Source organism: Lasioglossum baleicum, chromosome 9 (genome assembly GCF_051020765.1).
Source record: "Lasioglossum baleicum chromosome 9, iyLasBale1, whole genome shotgun sequence".
Taxonomy (NCBI): domain Eukaryota; kingdom Metazoa; phylum Arthropoda; class Insecta; order Hymenoptera; family Halictidae; genus Lasioglossum; species Lasioglossum baleicum.
Window position 1 is genome coordinate 13,164,237 of NC_134937.1, and position 14,076 is coordinate 13,178,312.

The 14,076-nt window shown below is 39.2% G+C and overlaps 2 protein-coding genes across 2 annotated transcripts; both read right to left on the bottom strand.

Moving 5' to 3' along the window:
• Positions 1 to 1,676: 1,676 nt before the first annotated feature.
• LOC143212050 (uncharacterized) lies at positions 1,677 to 3,480 on the bottom strand. Its single transcript, XM_076430342.1, has 3 exons — positions 3,352 to 3,480; positions 1,914 to 3,195; positions 1,677 to 1,790 (listed from the first exon to the last, which is right to left on the bottom strand). The coding sequence occupies exons 1-2, from the start codon at positions 3,428 to 3,430 to the stop codon at positions 1,934 to 1,936; spliced, it is 1,341 nt and encodes a 446-aa protein (XP_076286457.1). The 5' UTR covers positions 3,431 to 3,480; the 3' UTR covers positions 1,677 to 1,790; positions 1,914 to 1,933.
• LOC143212046 (venom carboxylesterase-6-like) lies at positions 3,052 to 8,323 on the bottom strand. Its single transcript, XM_076430338.1, has 9 exons — positions 7,941 to 8,323; positions 7,827 to 7,880; positions 7,599 to 7,752; positions 7,125 to 7,310; positions 6,794 to 6,993; positions 5,797 to 5,959; positions 4,632 to 4,934; positions 4,429 to 4,561; positions 3,052 to 4,348 (listed from the first exon to the last, which is right to left on the bottom strand). Exons 1-9 carry the CDS (start codon positions 8,094 to 8,096, stop codon positions 4,117 to 4,119), a joined length of 1,581 nt encoding a protein of 526 aa, XP_076286453.1. The 5' UTR covers positions 8,097 to 8,323; the 3' UTR covers positions 3,052 to 4,116.
• Between the last annotated feature and the right edge of the window lie 5,753 nt (positions 8,324 to 14,076).

Sequence of the window (14,076 nt, forward strand, 5' to 3'; positions counted from 1 at the left end):
AGTGTTCGAAGCATTGTCTCGTAGTTGGAAAATTGATTGATGTTGTTTGCAGAAGAAACGGTAATGTTTTATATGAAGTCATCGCTTACACGTGCCGCATTTTACAATGATGGATGGAAAGTAGTCGAAGACAAAATTACGAATGATATGCTGGGTCTAAGAATGTCTGAAAACTTCGACAGTTGCTTGGAAAGCGGTGGAAAATGTTTTGAAAATTTGGTTGCATTCGTCGATTAAATGTTGCAAGTAATATCTAGTGCGTTTTATTGTTTTTTGTGATCAGATGCCAGCTGATCTTCGTGGTTATTATTATTATTCAGTTCCTCGGATTTTTAAACATTTTATTCTTAAGACTGGAACATCAATTTTTAGAATTCTTAAAGAATATTGAATGTGACAGACATAAATAAATAATTAAGGAAGGAGGATGAAGGAGGGTGTGCTAAATAGAATGACTTATATGTACTTTGAAATATATTTATTGTTTGTCATGAAACACGGTTCTTAGAATACAAGTTAGTACAACATTGTTTAAATAAATGATTTATATAGTCTTCGATGTTGTTTCCTGACAAGATGGCGGAAACGGCGACAGTCGATTTTGTTTGACCTGAAAAATTGTTATCTATGTATACGTATATCTTAAACATTTTATTAATAAAATGGGTATTTTTTATAATTTTCTTTTCTTCAATAATTGAAACTAGTTGAGTTGGCGTACGTATCACCTTATACAATTATATTATTTCAAAGTATTTTTGAGAGATGTTTTAAATGTTGATGTTTTATAAAAAGTACGACAGAAATTAAATTTGCCGTCCATTGTTATTTAGTTCGTCTGTGAAACTATTTTAAATAAGTATACCGCGAACAATGATTACAAATAAACGGAAGTATAAAATCCGGCCTGTTCGATGATGGTTTTCCAAGATGGCGGAAACTGCGGTTACTGTATCGCTCGACGTATATAAATTATAGCTCTGCATAATATTTCCGTCACTGCATACAAAGTGACCTATGCTATTTATCTAATTTAAGTTTTCTAAAACTTAAAAAACAAACAGTATTCACTATAATTTGGTTAATCATATTGAAGCATTTAAACAGTTTCCATAATTTTTATAAGACTTGAGACTCGAAGTATAATATTATAACTAGACTGCGGATCTTTATGCAAAATAAAAATTGTCTGGATCGATTGCAAGAAATAGAACATAAATTGAATGTTATTTCTTCTCTTAATGACTTTAACAGAGGAGAAATCATATATCGACATCTTAATTTGTAAAATTTTGCTATAAATGCATAAAGATCCGCTGTCTAATTATAACTATTGATAATAGAACTGCGTTTATTTATGTATATTTCATATGTTAGGTACTAATTGAAGGGAAAGAAAGTATGATTTATTATTTCCTGCCTTAAGAGATTCGCTTTATTGAACTCGGGTGCTCAGAAGGTTTTACAAATTGATAATTGATTAATTTAATTTTTCAGTAATAAAAACAATCGGTATCTTGCTTAACTCAATGTATAAATTTTAGGTAGTCGCGCAACGACTCGTAGTGTAGACAATAAAGAGGAAGGATTGATATAAAAAAGGGTAGATTTTTGCGATAAAGAGTTTTATTGATTTTTCTTGCTTAACAAACAATATCCTGCAATCAATATAAAAATACAAATCGCAGGATTAGAATTAGGTCTACGGAACAGATCATTACAATAATTTCCTCGTAAATGCAAATTGCGTCCAAAAGTCATCTCAGACCGCCGTCCGCATCTTGCAGTATCTGTGAACAAATAAAAGCAACATTTAAATATTTTCTGACACTCTTGTCTGACAAAAAATCAGGGAAGTCTACGTTCTACATCAAATTCCCCAATTATACTTATTGTTAATTAACGACACTTACATTTAACAACATCTGCGACTCTAGACGGAGATCGGCTTAAGAAGAGTTTTAAAAACTCGATTGCCCATGTTCACACCGGCTTGCGCAGCTGGCTTGAATAGGTTATCGTTAACCGATTGGATTCCATCCATGATGAGTTCTCTCTTCTGTCTCTCTTCAGCCTCTCGCTTTCCAAACTTGGGGATGAATTTTCCAACCATGTCCTGTCCAGCATTGACTGCACCACTGACAAGACCTCCACCAATTGGGAAAAGCGATCCAATGTCCCTTTTTCCAAACTTGGGGATGAATCCTCCAACCATATCCTCTGCTCCATTCACCATTCCGCTGACAAGGCCTCCACCAATGGGGAAAAGCGATCCAATGTCCCTCTTTCCAATCTTGGGGATGAATCCTCCAACCATATCCTCTGCTCCATGCACCATTCCGCTGACAAGGCCTCCACCAATGGGGAAAAGCGATCCAATATCCCTCTTTCCTTTAGGAATGAAGCCGCTAACGAATGACTGACCCTTGTTCACCAGGTCGTCGATGACGCCACCACCATTAGCAGGGAACAGGCCAGAAACGTCCCTCTTTCCGAACTTGGGGATGAATCCTCCAACCATATCCTCTGCTCCATTCACCATTCCGCTGACAAGGCCTCCACCAATGGGGAAAAGCGATCCAATGTCCCTCTTTCCAATCTTGGGGATGAATCCTCCAACCATATCCTCTGCTCCATGCACCATTCCGCTGACAACACCTCCGCCAATGGGGAAAAGCGATCCAATATCCCTCTTTCCTTTAGGGATGAAGCCGCTAACAAATGACTGACCCTTGTTCACCAGGTCGTCGATGACGCCACCACCATTAGCAGGGAACAGGCCAGAAACGTCCCTCTTTCCGAACTTGGGGATGAAGCCTCCGATGGGGAACAGGTTAGCTATGTTTCTCTTCGATACTCCTGGGACTCCTGGGAGACCGCGACCTCCTGGGAGACCGTGGACTCCTGGGGCACAGTGGCCTCCTGGGGAACCTGCTGGGAGATGAACACCGAATTTCTGCAGCAGTTTGCGCAGTTCTTTTAGCAGTTGAGCACCTTGCCCGACGTGCCCGACGTTCTCCAGCGAGTCCAGATCCAACTCGGGAATATGGGGCAGCAGATGGCCAGCGTCTTCTACGCTGTTTTCGGGCGATGACAATACTGGGGCAGATTGGACTACTGGCAGATGTTCCACACTGGATACAGGTTCCTCACTGGATATATGTTCCTCACTGGATTCTCGGTGTTCAGCGGAGTCTGGAATTAAATGAGATTGGAACACAGCACGACATTTACAAAGTCTCTTTCACTGATAGTCAGAAAGAGGATGAGATTGGAACACAGCACATTTTCGAAGTCTCTTTCACTGAGAGTCAGTCATTAATCGAAGAATTGGAAGAATCTCTACTATACCTTGATCGGCATTCCTGATGACCAGACACTGCGCCGAGGACACCAAAGCGGCGATGGCTACGTACAGGAGGAACTTCATCTTCGCTTGGTCGATGGACAAATTGGAAGGTGCTTCAGTATGCTCGTAGCCTGGTTTTTATAGCGAATTACTGTTGATCTAAGATTCCAGGACAATGGGGATAGATATATTGCGTGTAACGTCAGTATTGCGTTGCATATACACGTGCGAGTTTGTCGACTACGTTCATTAGACGTTATTTATCGTGTTTTGGCAAATGGTGATTAATTTAAGTTTTGCCAAGTGGTTCATGTTTGCTCGGAGACACGTGACTGCTGGACGACGGGTGTTGGAATGATTGCTGTCAGGTCCCAGGTAGGTTTTGTTCGAGGTCAATGTTGCTGTAGAATACTTCTGAGAATATTAGCAAACTCTGGTAAGCAGTTTTAACGAACATCTCATTCTAAACTCGATGAATCTTTGACATGATCAAATTTCATTGAAACTTTGTCTAGAGATTTGTTAAATTATTTTCGGTGGAAGTATCTTTGGGGGAAATCTTGGAAAACGAAGCGCAACGATGGATTTTTGTATTACGTAAATTATATATTTGTAGTCTGCTGTTATATACATATGTATTGTAAATAATATAGGTTTCGCACTCCAAATTCGCCCTTTTGCAAATCAATTTCAACCTTTTACAGATAAAGTACTTTCAAGTAAGTTTTTGTAAGAAAAATCAAGTGTAAATTAGTTGTTAATGATCGTTACGGACCGAAATTGCTGATACCGAAAGGAAACGGTGGCAATTTGATGCAGGCACTTCGAAGCGGAAGTTGAGTGAACAAAACTCCTTCGTAGGCTTCAGTCACAGCATTAACTAAACGAGGTTGCATGGTGGGTTGCATTTTGATGTCTAATTGGGATCCTGTTGATTTACTGTCCTCCCAAATCACGTCAAAATCGATTTCAGGGTTTGATACTCTCGGCGTTGGATTTCTAGTAAAAATAGAACACTTTCATTCCGCTAACATTTTAAACGAGACGATTATTTTTTAAAATATCTGTATTATTATTACCCGTCTTTAGCAATGTTGGTCCACAATCTAACCATTTTCTTCCTGAAGACGTTGTACGAATATTTCGGGTCTGTCGATACGTTCAAGGCTACCACGTTGAACAGATCGCCGATGTCATCAACGTGACTGGTCCCTGAAAGCAAAGTTTTACTTGTTAATTTAAATTCGTCTTTTGTTGCGTTTTCTATAATAGAATGTCTTGCCTTTTAAAGACTGGCCCACCAAGGAGTGAACGCTGTGTTTCGACGTGTACGACAGTCGGTAATAATAAACAGGATAATTCTTGTTCCAGACTGATACGATTCTTTGAGTGATGTCAATTGGTGCTGTGAAGAAGGTGTCAGTGACGAGAGTCAGAACTTGCTGGAGCGCCTCGGGAGGAATTTGCTCGAAATTCATCGATAGAACATCAGCAAGTTGATCGTTCACGGACGAGTCGATAACAGTCAGTTGGCTCATCCACATTGCCATTGATGCTGCGTGGTTCGATGGACTCCCAACGTACTCTACCGCACAAGAGCATCGAAAAATCTAATTATTATACAGTGAGGAGCATAACTGATTCCACACACATTAAATCAGAAATAACATTTTTATGAAAGGACCAAACGACTTCAATTTCTCTGTAAGGCTAGAAGAATTAGTTTAGTAAATAATGTGTAAAAAATATGTTGAGAAAATGCATTTGGACGGAATTGTGAAAACCAATAGTCAAAATTGATTTTTACAACTTTTTTAGCTGGGCCAATAACGAAAATTTAAGAAATGTGTTTTGTCAACTGGTATAAATTAGATATGCTCTGAAAATTTCATTGAAATTGGTTAATTGGTTTACGAATTATAAACGATCAAAAATGGTAAAACTTGCCACTTTATGGCACACTACAAATTACCACTTTTGATCGTTTATAATTCGCAAACCAATTAACCAATTTCAATGAAATTTTCAGAACGTATGTATAAAACGTCATAAAAATCAATTTTTACTATTGTTTTCCACAATTCCGTCCAAATGCATTTGTTCAACATATTTTTTACACATCATTTACTTACTAAACTAATTCTTCTAGCCTTACAGAGAAATTGAAGTCGTTTTGGTCGATTCATATAAAAGTTCTTCTGATTTACAGTGTGCGACACTTACTAACGTACACTTACTGTACGTACTAAACTACTTACAATGTCTAAAATACAGGGTGAGCCTCGTAAGTTATTTGTTGTACGAAAAAATGTTTACAGTGCTCTAATCTGTTTTTTATTACTTTGTTTTTCTATCGAGTTATTCAAGGTCGACGCGTTACGATGCTCGCCCTGCGTCATGTCCAATTCTTAAATTTTATTTTTGACTCGAGCAGTCACGATACGCACCATCCAAGAAGAACAACGCTTCGTCGTGAGTGCGTCCCATCATCATGGGATGCGGTGTAAAATCTCCAGTTAGATATTTTTGTATGGGACATTCGGTTAGAAATGCACTGTTGTCAGTTGCAACGTTAGGATCCTCTATCGTTGGTCGGAACGGCAACGCATCCTGCAAATGTTCAAGTTACAAAGTATCAGCTTTGTCGGTGATATACAGGGTATTTCACCTAACTTGACCACCTTGAATATCTTTGTTGTTTTTAAAGATGCGTCAAATGTTTGAAGGACAAAGTTGAATGGTAAAATGGGGCTCATACGATACCAAAAAAATATCACATTCCATTTAAAAAAAATGAAGGTGACCTTCATATCTCTAAAAATATTAAATCGAAACAAAAATATTTTTGGTATCGTATGAGCCCTACTGAACCATTCAAGTTTGTCTTTCAGACATTTGACGTATCTTTAAAAACAACAAAGATATCCAATGTGGTCAAGTTAGGTGAAATAGTATATGTAGAAAGGCAGGAGATGGTTGATTGCAGAGTTGGGCATTAATCGATTAAAATTTTAATCATAATTGATTGATTAATGTGTATACGATTAAAAAAAGAAATCGTCGAAAAATCGGCAATTGATTCAATGGATTGATGAAGTTAATTGTCAATCGTTGATTAAATGAAGAAATCGTCGAAAAATCGGCGATTGATTTAATCGATTGATTTAATCGTCAATCGTTGATTAAAAAAAGGAGTCATCGAAAGAAACATGAAAGTACGTAAACAGAATTTGTATTATGGACCAAATGACAATACACCTAAACTCACTTTACATTTTTTTCAGTATTCATACAGTACTGATTACGTATTTCATTTCGAAATTTCAGCAGTTAATCATTAATCAATTATCCGATTGACGATTAATAATCGTTAATCGCAATTAACGAAATTTAGTCGTCAATCGTTGATTAAATTTTTGCACAACTCTGGTTGATTGCAATTACCAAATTGACTTTCATCGATACAGTGACCAAAGCTTCAGCAGGAGTCTGTTGAAGCTGCTTCAACAAATCTTCCTTCGTGATTTCGAGTTTGTTGAGAAGACGACCGAGCTCGTGAGCACTGTGATAAGCACTTTGAGGTGTGTGATACGCCCACTGACACAAAGGTGTTCCACTCATACTGATCGATCGACGGAACAGTCCTAATTAGAAACAGATATGTCATCGCATTATGTGCTGCTCCACATTTAAGACAGTTATTGAAATGTCAGTCGATTTAGGACAGAAATAACTTAATGTAGTTAGCGTTCTTATATTATCAGTTCTCACGTACCTCTAGATTTCTCGGACAAAGTGTGAAATCCTACGGATGCACCGCCGGCACTTTCACCGAAGATTGTCACTTGTTTGGGATTGCCGCCGAAACGAGCTATGTTGTTCTGCACCCATTGCAAAACTAAGTGTTGATCCTTCAATCCTTGGTTTCCCAGGGCATCCGGATGGTTCAGGGCCAAGAATCCTGACAATTTATAATTATTATTAACCTATTTAAGGTAGAGGTATCAGTAGTTGACCATTTTTCAGAAAAACGTGAAAAATAATATTCAATTTTTAATTGTTTTTAGGCAAGTTTTAAGAAAGTGGAATCAAATAGAATCTTGTTTCTAGTGGTAGTAGCCTTTGTAGATCTGACATAAATTGAAATAGTACTAAATTCTACCGAATTTCATATTTTAGCATTTTTTCCGCAGTCTAACAAATTTTTAAACAATTGGGGTTGCCGATGCTGAGAAATAAATTTAGTTACCCAGCACGCCGACGCGATAATTGAAGCTGACGAAGACAACGTCCTCTTCAAGGAAGAAATCAGGCCCGTACAAGGTCGTGTTGGCGTATCCGGAGGAGTAGGCACCCCCATAAATCCACACCATGACTGGCTTCAGCTTCATTTGACGTCCGAACTTTGTACAATAGAATTTTCGTGAAAATTTTACTCGTTAAAAATCTTTTTATCTTTGCTATAATATTTACAGACCTTGCGACGTCGACGTGCCAATCGTGAAGACTGCCTGGATTGTTCCCTATGCAACTATTTGAAATAATGTTTTCGATATTAAAAATTCAACTGTATTGAACAGATTATATTTACCTCCCGAGTGAACACGTTTAGGTATAAACAATCCTCGACGCCCATGTAATGGGTAACGATAAAATCTACTTGTGGACAGACACTGCCTTCTTCAACTGCTTCGAGCACTTCTGTCCATGGGGCTTTGGGAACTGGAGGCTGAAAAAATATTTTCATTCCTCTTAACTCTTGAAATCTATTAGAAATTAAAAAAGTTCTACGAATTCTATAGTATTTATTCTCTCTATGATTTGCACTCCAAATTTACCCTTTTGCAAGTCAATTTCACCTTTTTGAAAATTAATTTCACCCATCAGGAATATTTAAAAATAATTATCTATTTATATATTCAGATTAAATTATACATTTATTTAGACACAAGTGAACGGTGTAGAGAAAGATTTCCAAAATTAATTTAGCTTAATGAAGACGAACTCAATTACCTTGAACCTCAGATTCGCAAGAGGAGGTTCCGCATAAGGGATCCCCAAAAATGCGGAATACTCCAAAGAATTCCATGCCGTTTTCTTAACGACTCCACGCACCGGTCCGCTATCAGTATAAATCACATTGGTTCGTGGAAGATCCACAGCGATACACTGACTCAACGACAGCAACAATAAAACAGCAGTTCCTGCTCGATGCTTCGGCATAATTAGTCAGCAGGTAAATCGCTTGCCTGCTAAAAATTTCTGAAGGTGCATCGTTTATATACCGGGCAGGTTTATCTAAATGTTTTGGTATTCTCATTACGCGTGTTGATGTTTGTTGATGCTACTGTCACGTCTCCAGAATGCGCAAAAGATTGATACAATCATTATTGTATTGGAGAATGCGAGAAATGTTCGATCGACAAAATTTAAGAGCCAAGCACGATAAATCAGAGTCAAGATTACTTTCTTGCGCTTGAGACATATTTAGGAATTTCTTATGAGAAACTATAGTACGTGGGTGGTCGAGGAGATAAAAATCAAGAAACCTCCTGTGGTACAAATGCAATAAAAACACAATCATCTTCTATTAAAAAATTTTATTTTTCAATAATTCCTTAACTTCAAGACTGAACATCAACCAGTTGGAGGCTGAAAAGAACCAGCTCGAGCTAGATCAAAACTCGTCCACTGAACAAATTCGTTTTATTTCGACGTTCGCAATTCCTCGCTTCAAAGGAAAACAATATTAAAAACAAAACGAAAAATCTTCTGATAAACACGTTTTATTAAAAGGAAGACAGTATTGAAAAGACACAATTTTCTGACAAACAGGTTCGTTTTATTCAACGGAGAAAAGCCTTTCCAATGAGAACAATAACTTTTCTAATAAATAGATTCATTTCAACGCACAACAATGTAAGTTTTCGTAACGGTATAAGTTTTCAACAGGGTACATGAGCAAAGTGATCAACTATTTCTCAACGAGCGATGTCCATGCCAGTCATAGTGCCTTCGACGTTGCCGATCAGCATGTTAAGCAGGTCCATGATGACGTCCCTCTTCTGTACATCGTGGGTCTCATCGAGGATAGATCGTTTCCCGATGTTATTCTTGATGCTGTCCACCGACATTTTGCCTCCTGCAGCTAAGTCGGTGGCCCATCCTACAGGAAGGTGAACTAAACCTTTGGCTCCCGAGACCATTCCAGAGAGGTCCCTCTTCGATAATTTCGGTACCATCGGTACTGTAAATTTCTGAGCCAGTTTGATTAATTCGCTTATGAACTGATCATTGTTGATGAGACCCGCCAAGCTGTCCCTGATGTCTCTCTTTCCTCTCGGAAGGAGATTTGGAAGACCTGGAACGTTAGGTAGACCAGGTACTGCAGAAAGACCAGGTACTCCAGGAAAACCAGGAACTTGAATGTTGGCGCTGGCCAACGCTGCCAAGCCGGCGACCGCTACAAGCAACAGGAACTTCATCTTCGCTACGATTCGTCTGATTGTGAGAGACTGAACGTGCTTTCATCGACTGCTAGGCTAGCTTATATACCCCTTGAAGGTTGTTCTAAGGTTACGGTTCATCGGGGATAGAAAATAGTTGTCAGCTGGAAGAGGAACGTTTTAGATGTTTCAGGTGTTTGGCTTCGATGAGTGATTTATGGCGAGCAGCACCTGTACTGGCAGCATTTGGTGCACGTGGATGATCGATGGGGTGGTGTCAAGGTTGGTTGCTTGTTGAGGATGTTTTGCGGGGGTATTGAAGACGAAAATATTCTTGCATCCTTGCAGAAGCGAGATTTATCTTTGATTTATTAAAATGATATATATATATATATATATGGGATTTCCGTTGAATTTTTGTACTATTTTGTGAAGAATTAGTCGAATTGATCATTTCCTTTAATATTCATTCTTACACGTGTCCACGTTCATGGCTCCGTTGTCAAACATTGACATTCTACACCTATTACAAGAAGATTGATAGGCAATGTGCTTGCACTTCATGCTTTTGTGAAGTAAAACACACGGACATGCCTCGATCACGTGGACTATCTTCCAACATCATACTTTGCTATACAATTTGTAAAGTTCTGTCTTCATTATACCTCATTGATTTAAACTTTATTTTTATTTCTGCAAATCTGCAATTGCCGATCCGATTCCCTTGTCAAATGTATCGGTTTCAATTTTAATTATACCACTGCAACTCTGCGATTCTATTTATGCATTTCTCCTGAACTTTATCCAATTGTATTGCAATTCTATATCCGCTCATTCTCTAAGCTTCATCGACTCGCGTTACAGATTGACTTCACTAATTCTGCAATTCTATTTCTGTTAGTTTATTCAAATTTACCGATTTACATTCTAATCCCTCGTGTCGAGTTGACAGTTTTCCCGAAATAAGTTGTACTGTTCTGTGAGACTTCGGATAAGGGGAAAAAATAGTTCAATTGTTACCGTCATATAAACTTCATTCGTACAAACTTTCAAATGTTCTTTTCTGCCGAATTCCAATTTAATTCAAACTGCGAATGTTGACGCAACAACGTTTAATCAACGCAACTCGACCTTGCAACTTTACCTTCGACGAGATAAGAGAGAAGAACTTACGATTGAATTCCGTGCCGACAATGTTTATTAGGCATTCGCTCCACTACGAAGTGCAGCAATCCTCCTCGATCAACGTTAACTACAATTTTGCTACTTGCATTGTGGTTCTCTCTCAATCTCGACAGCGAACTTCGCATCCTTGATACGGTTCACGGATTTCAAAAAATCAGCAACTCTATCGAAAGCAGCAAAAGCAACAGGAATCAAAGGAGCCTCTCGCTTTTGATTACTATGACCGATGTCATCACGTCCATGTTCAGCACTTTCAAGACTACGTTCAACCCTTCCACGACTGTGTTGAGGTTTTTCGACAAAATGTTCAGCTTGTTCCACGGCCTTTCGGAAATTCGTTTCTGACAAATTTCTCAAGATCATACGTTGTCTGAATAAAGGCAGTTTCAGAAAATCTTTCCAATCCGAGTCAGCCGCATGCTCGCCATCTTTCGCAACGCCTTCCAACCAATGCAACAGATTCTTGGATGCATTCGCTGCAATTCCGAAAGAAGACCCGAATATACTTCGATCAGCTGGATTTGTTGAATTCTCCAGCATCGCAGACCCCATCAAGGTTACGAAGGCCAGCAGGAACAATTGCCACTTCATGTTTGCTCAGAATCACCGTGCGAAACTAAATTTGCCAACTACGATTCATTCGCGTGCTTATATAGAGCGGGACGTATCCTTATCGCCTACGAAATTTATGTTCGAAATGTGATTTACTGCCCCCCTCCCCCATGTCGTTGTGGCGAATTTGAATTGTTAAATAACGGTATTTACAATTTCTCGCGATACGCTGTCGAATGTCCTCTTGAACTTTGTATCGCAGATATACGAAACGACGTAGAAGACAAGCTTCTCCTTGAAAAATCTTTTCGGTAGAAAATCCCGAAGAGTATGAAGAGTATGTTCGAAAAACGAAACAGGAAGGATATCCATTTTCCTAACGAATTCTCCTGAAAGGCGACTGCACCGTTCCCGTAGAGTCTAGTTTCGTAGTAAGGACATTTTTCCGAGGAGTTCTGCATTAAAAATGAGGACTGAGGACAGTTTCTGAAGGATCCCAGTGCAGGGTGGGGAACGCCGGTGTTCCATTTGGTAAGAGGACGTCATCTACGTCACACTGTCTGAGGAACATACTTCCTTCATCCGACTATTAAATTAGAATAAATTTCTTCCGCCGGGTTCTAGTTAACTTTAGTGCAGACTCGACGATCAAGGATATATCGCGAGTCCTCGTTCCTTTCACGATTGATCAGCTTGGATCTTTCAGCGTCTCGGTATTTTTGTAAAAATGTAGACTTTGTTTCGTGCACTTATGATAAAAACTAGCAAATCCGAGAGTAAACAATCAACGACGTCATGCGATTTGTAAGTATAATGTATCGTGCGGTTTTCGGAACATGCAAGCTGATAATTTATTTCAACCAACATAGCAGATAGCCGAAGCAAGGACAGAATATTCCACCTGGTCATTTCGAGAACGATAAATCAAATGGAAAAAATTATGCGAACGTTTGGGGACTTGATTAAACGCTTCTAAATCATCTTTCAAGCTTAATTTATTATTCCGTTAGCCTGAAAATAATATAGACCTATATGAATTATTTTCTTCATGGAAAATCGTCCAGGTCTTTCGAAATAGTTTGGAACATCCTGATTGGCAATTTCCACGACGGATCGGTATAGTTCGGTCCCCGCTCAAACAAACGCTCCATATTCCACGGGCACTCGAAACATTGCAGCTTTTATTCGGAGTTCATCGCCGCGCCGAGCCAGGCCGCTGTGCACTCGGCCGCCACCCTAAATCCAACACGTACGAGAGCTTTTATAGTCAGCCAGCGGGAAAGGGTATCGAAGCTGTTACTTTATAATGGAAGAGTGAATACGTGACCGGCTGTATAGCTTCTCTTCGACGATGCTGAAAGCGCCGCATCCAAGAGAGACGCGAGGAGCCATTAGATAACGCTTGCCACGCTGCTGAAACTGTTACCCTGGCTCGATTCTCTTCCACTGGCATTACCCGCGTGTGGAAACAACGTTCTCCACGATTACGGCCCGTGTTCTCGTGTAACAGGTCCAAAACGCTGATTTTTCCCCTGTCGAGAACACATTGCAAAATTAAAACGTCCCCAGATCCAGTTTTTATCTGTTTTATTCACACAAAATGCTTGAATGGTTAGACAGCACCTGAAGGCAGGAAATGACGTCCGATAAAAATGTTCTGCGTCTATTGTGGGAAGCAGGAATAAAATGAAAATCGATTTCATCCCTCAAGGCGATCATCCCGTGTGACAGCTACTTTTTCGGAATTTTTTTTTAATGAACCATTAAAACACACAATCTTGGAATTTTTAGCACACATTTATTGACATTTTCACAGTATCTTGGAATTTCTTCAAACAAAAATAACGAGTTGAATCGACTTTACACATACATACAGATGCATACAGATCCGCAGTCTATGAAAGCAATGCCATCTCTACACGAAAACGAAATTACTTTCCGGACATCATTTTCAATAATACGTGTTAAGGATGATTGGCCAGGCGACACATACTCTTGGCACATACACGAACAACAAACTTGGATCCGGTTTCAGAGTCCGTTTGCCATGAGCGCGCTCGAGTGCCACTCTACTCTGTCTGCCCATTATCGATCACCTCCACTAGCCTCCATGTTTGTTTACCGCTTTTTTTCACCGTTTTCCCGTGGTTTTTCTGACATGCAAATTTATGGGAGCGCAGAAAAGTAATATTCATGATACCCCCGGGTGGGATTTTTGTTCGAATGCTTCGCGAACCGGCGAGTTTTATGCAAATTCGCGATTTCGTGGCCGATTATCACGAAATTAAGCTGTAATTAATAGACTGCGGTTCGTTACAATTCGAGGAAAATTTTCTTTCGTCCATTAAATCTGAAATTACTGATGATATTTTTTTAGAGAAATTTTCGGAAAAATCGTCGATGACAAAATGCGAAGGTTGACTTTGTGTATTTTTACATCGACCTATGACTCGTTCTTGTTTTCTTGGCACACGATTCTGTTAGCTGAATCGATGGAGAATCTGGATCTGCGTGGGTGGCCACGAGTTTCGTGAAAGTGACATT

Bases quoted from the DNA above. Each gene is read 5' to 3' on its own strand.
- LOC143212050 (XM_076430342.1), bottom strand. From the start codon at position 3,430: ATGAAGTTCCTCCTGTACGTAGCCATCGCCGCTTTGGTGTCCTCGGCG. The intron at 3,196-3,351 runs GTATAGTAGAGA...ATTTAATTCCAG, and splicing joins CATCAGGAATGCCGATCAAG to ACTCCGCTGAACACCGAGAA.
- LOC143212046 (XM_076430338.1), bottom strand. From the start codon at position 8,096: ATGAAAATATTTTTTCAGCCTCCAGTTCCCAAAGCCCCATGGACAGAA. The intron at 4,562-4,631 runs GCAAGACATTCT...CTTTGCTTTCAG, and splicing joins GGTGGGCCAGTCTTTAAAAG to GGACCAGTCACGTTGATGAC. The intron at 4,349-4,428 runs GTAATAATAATA...TATTTTTACTAG, and splicing joins ACCAACATTGCTAAAGACGG to AAATCCAACGCCGAGAGTAT.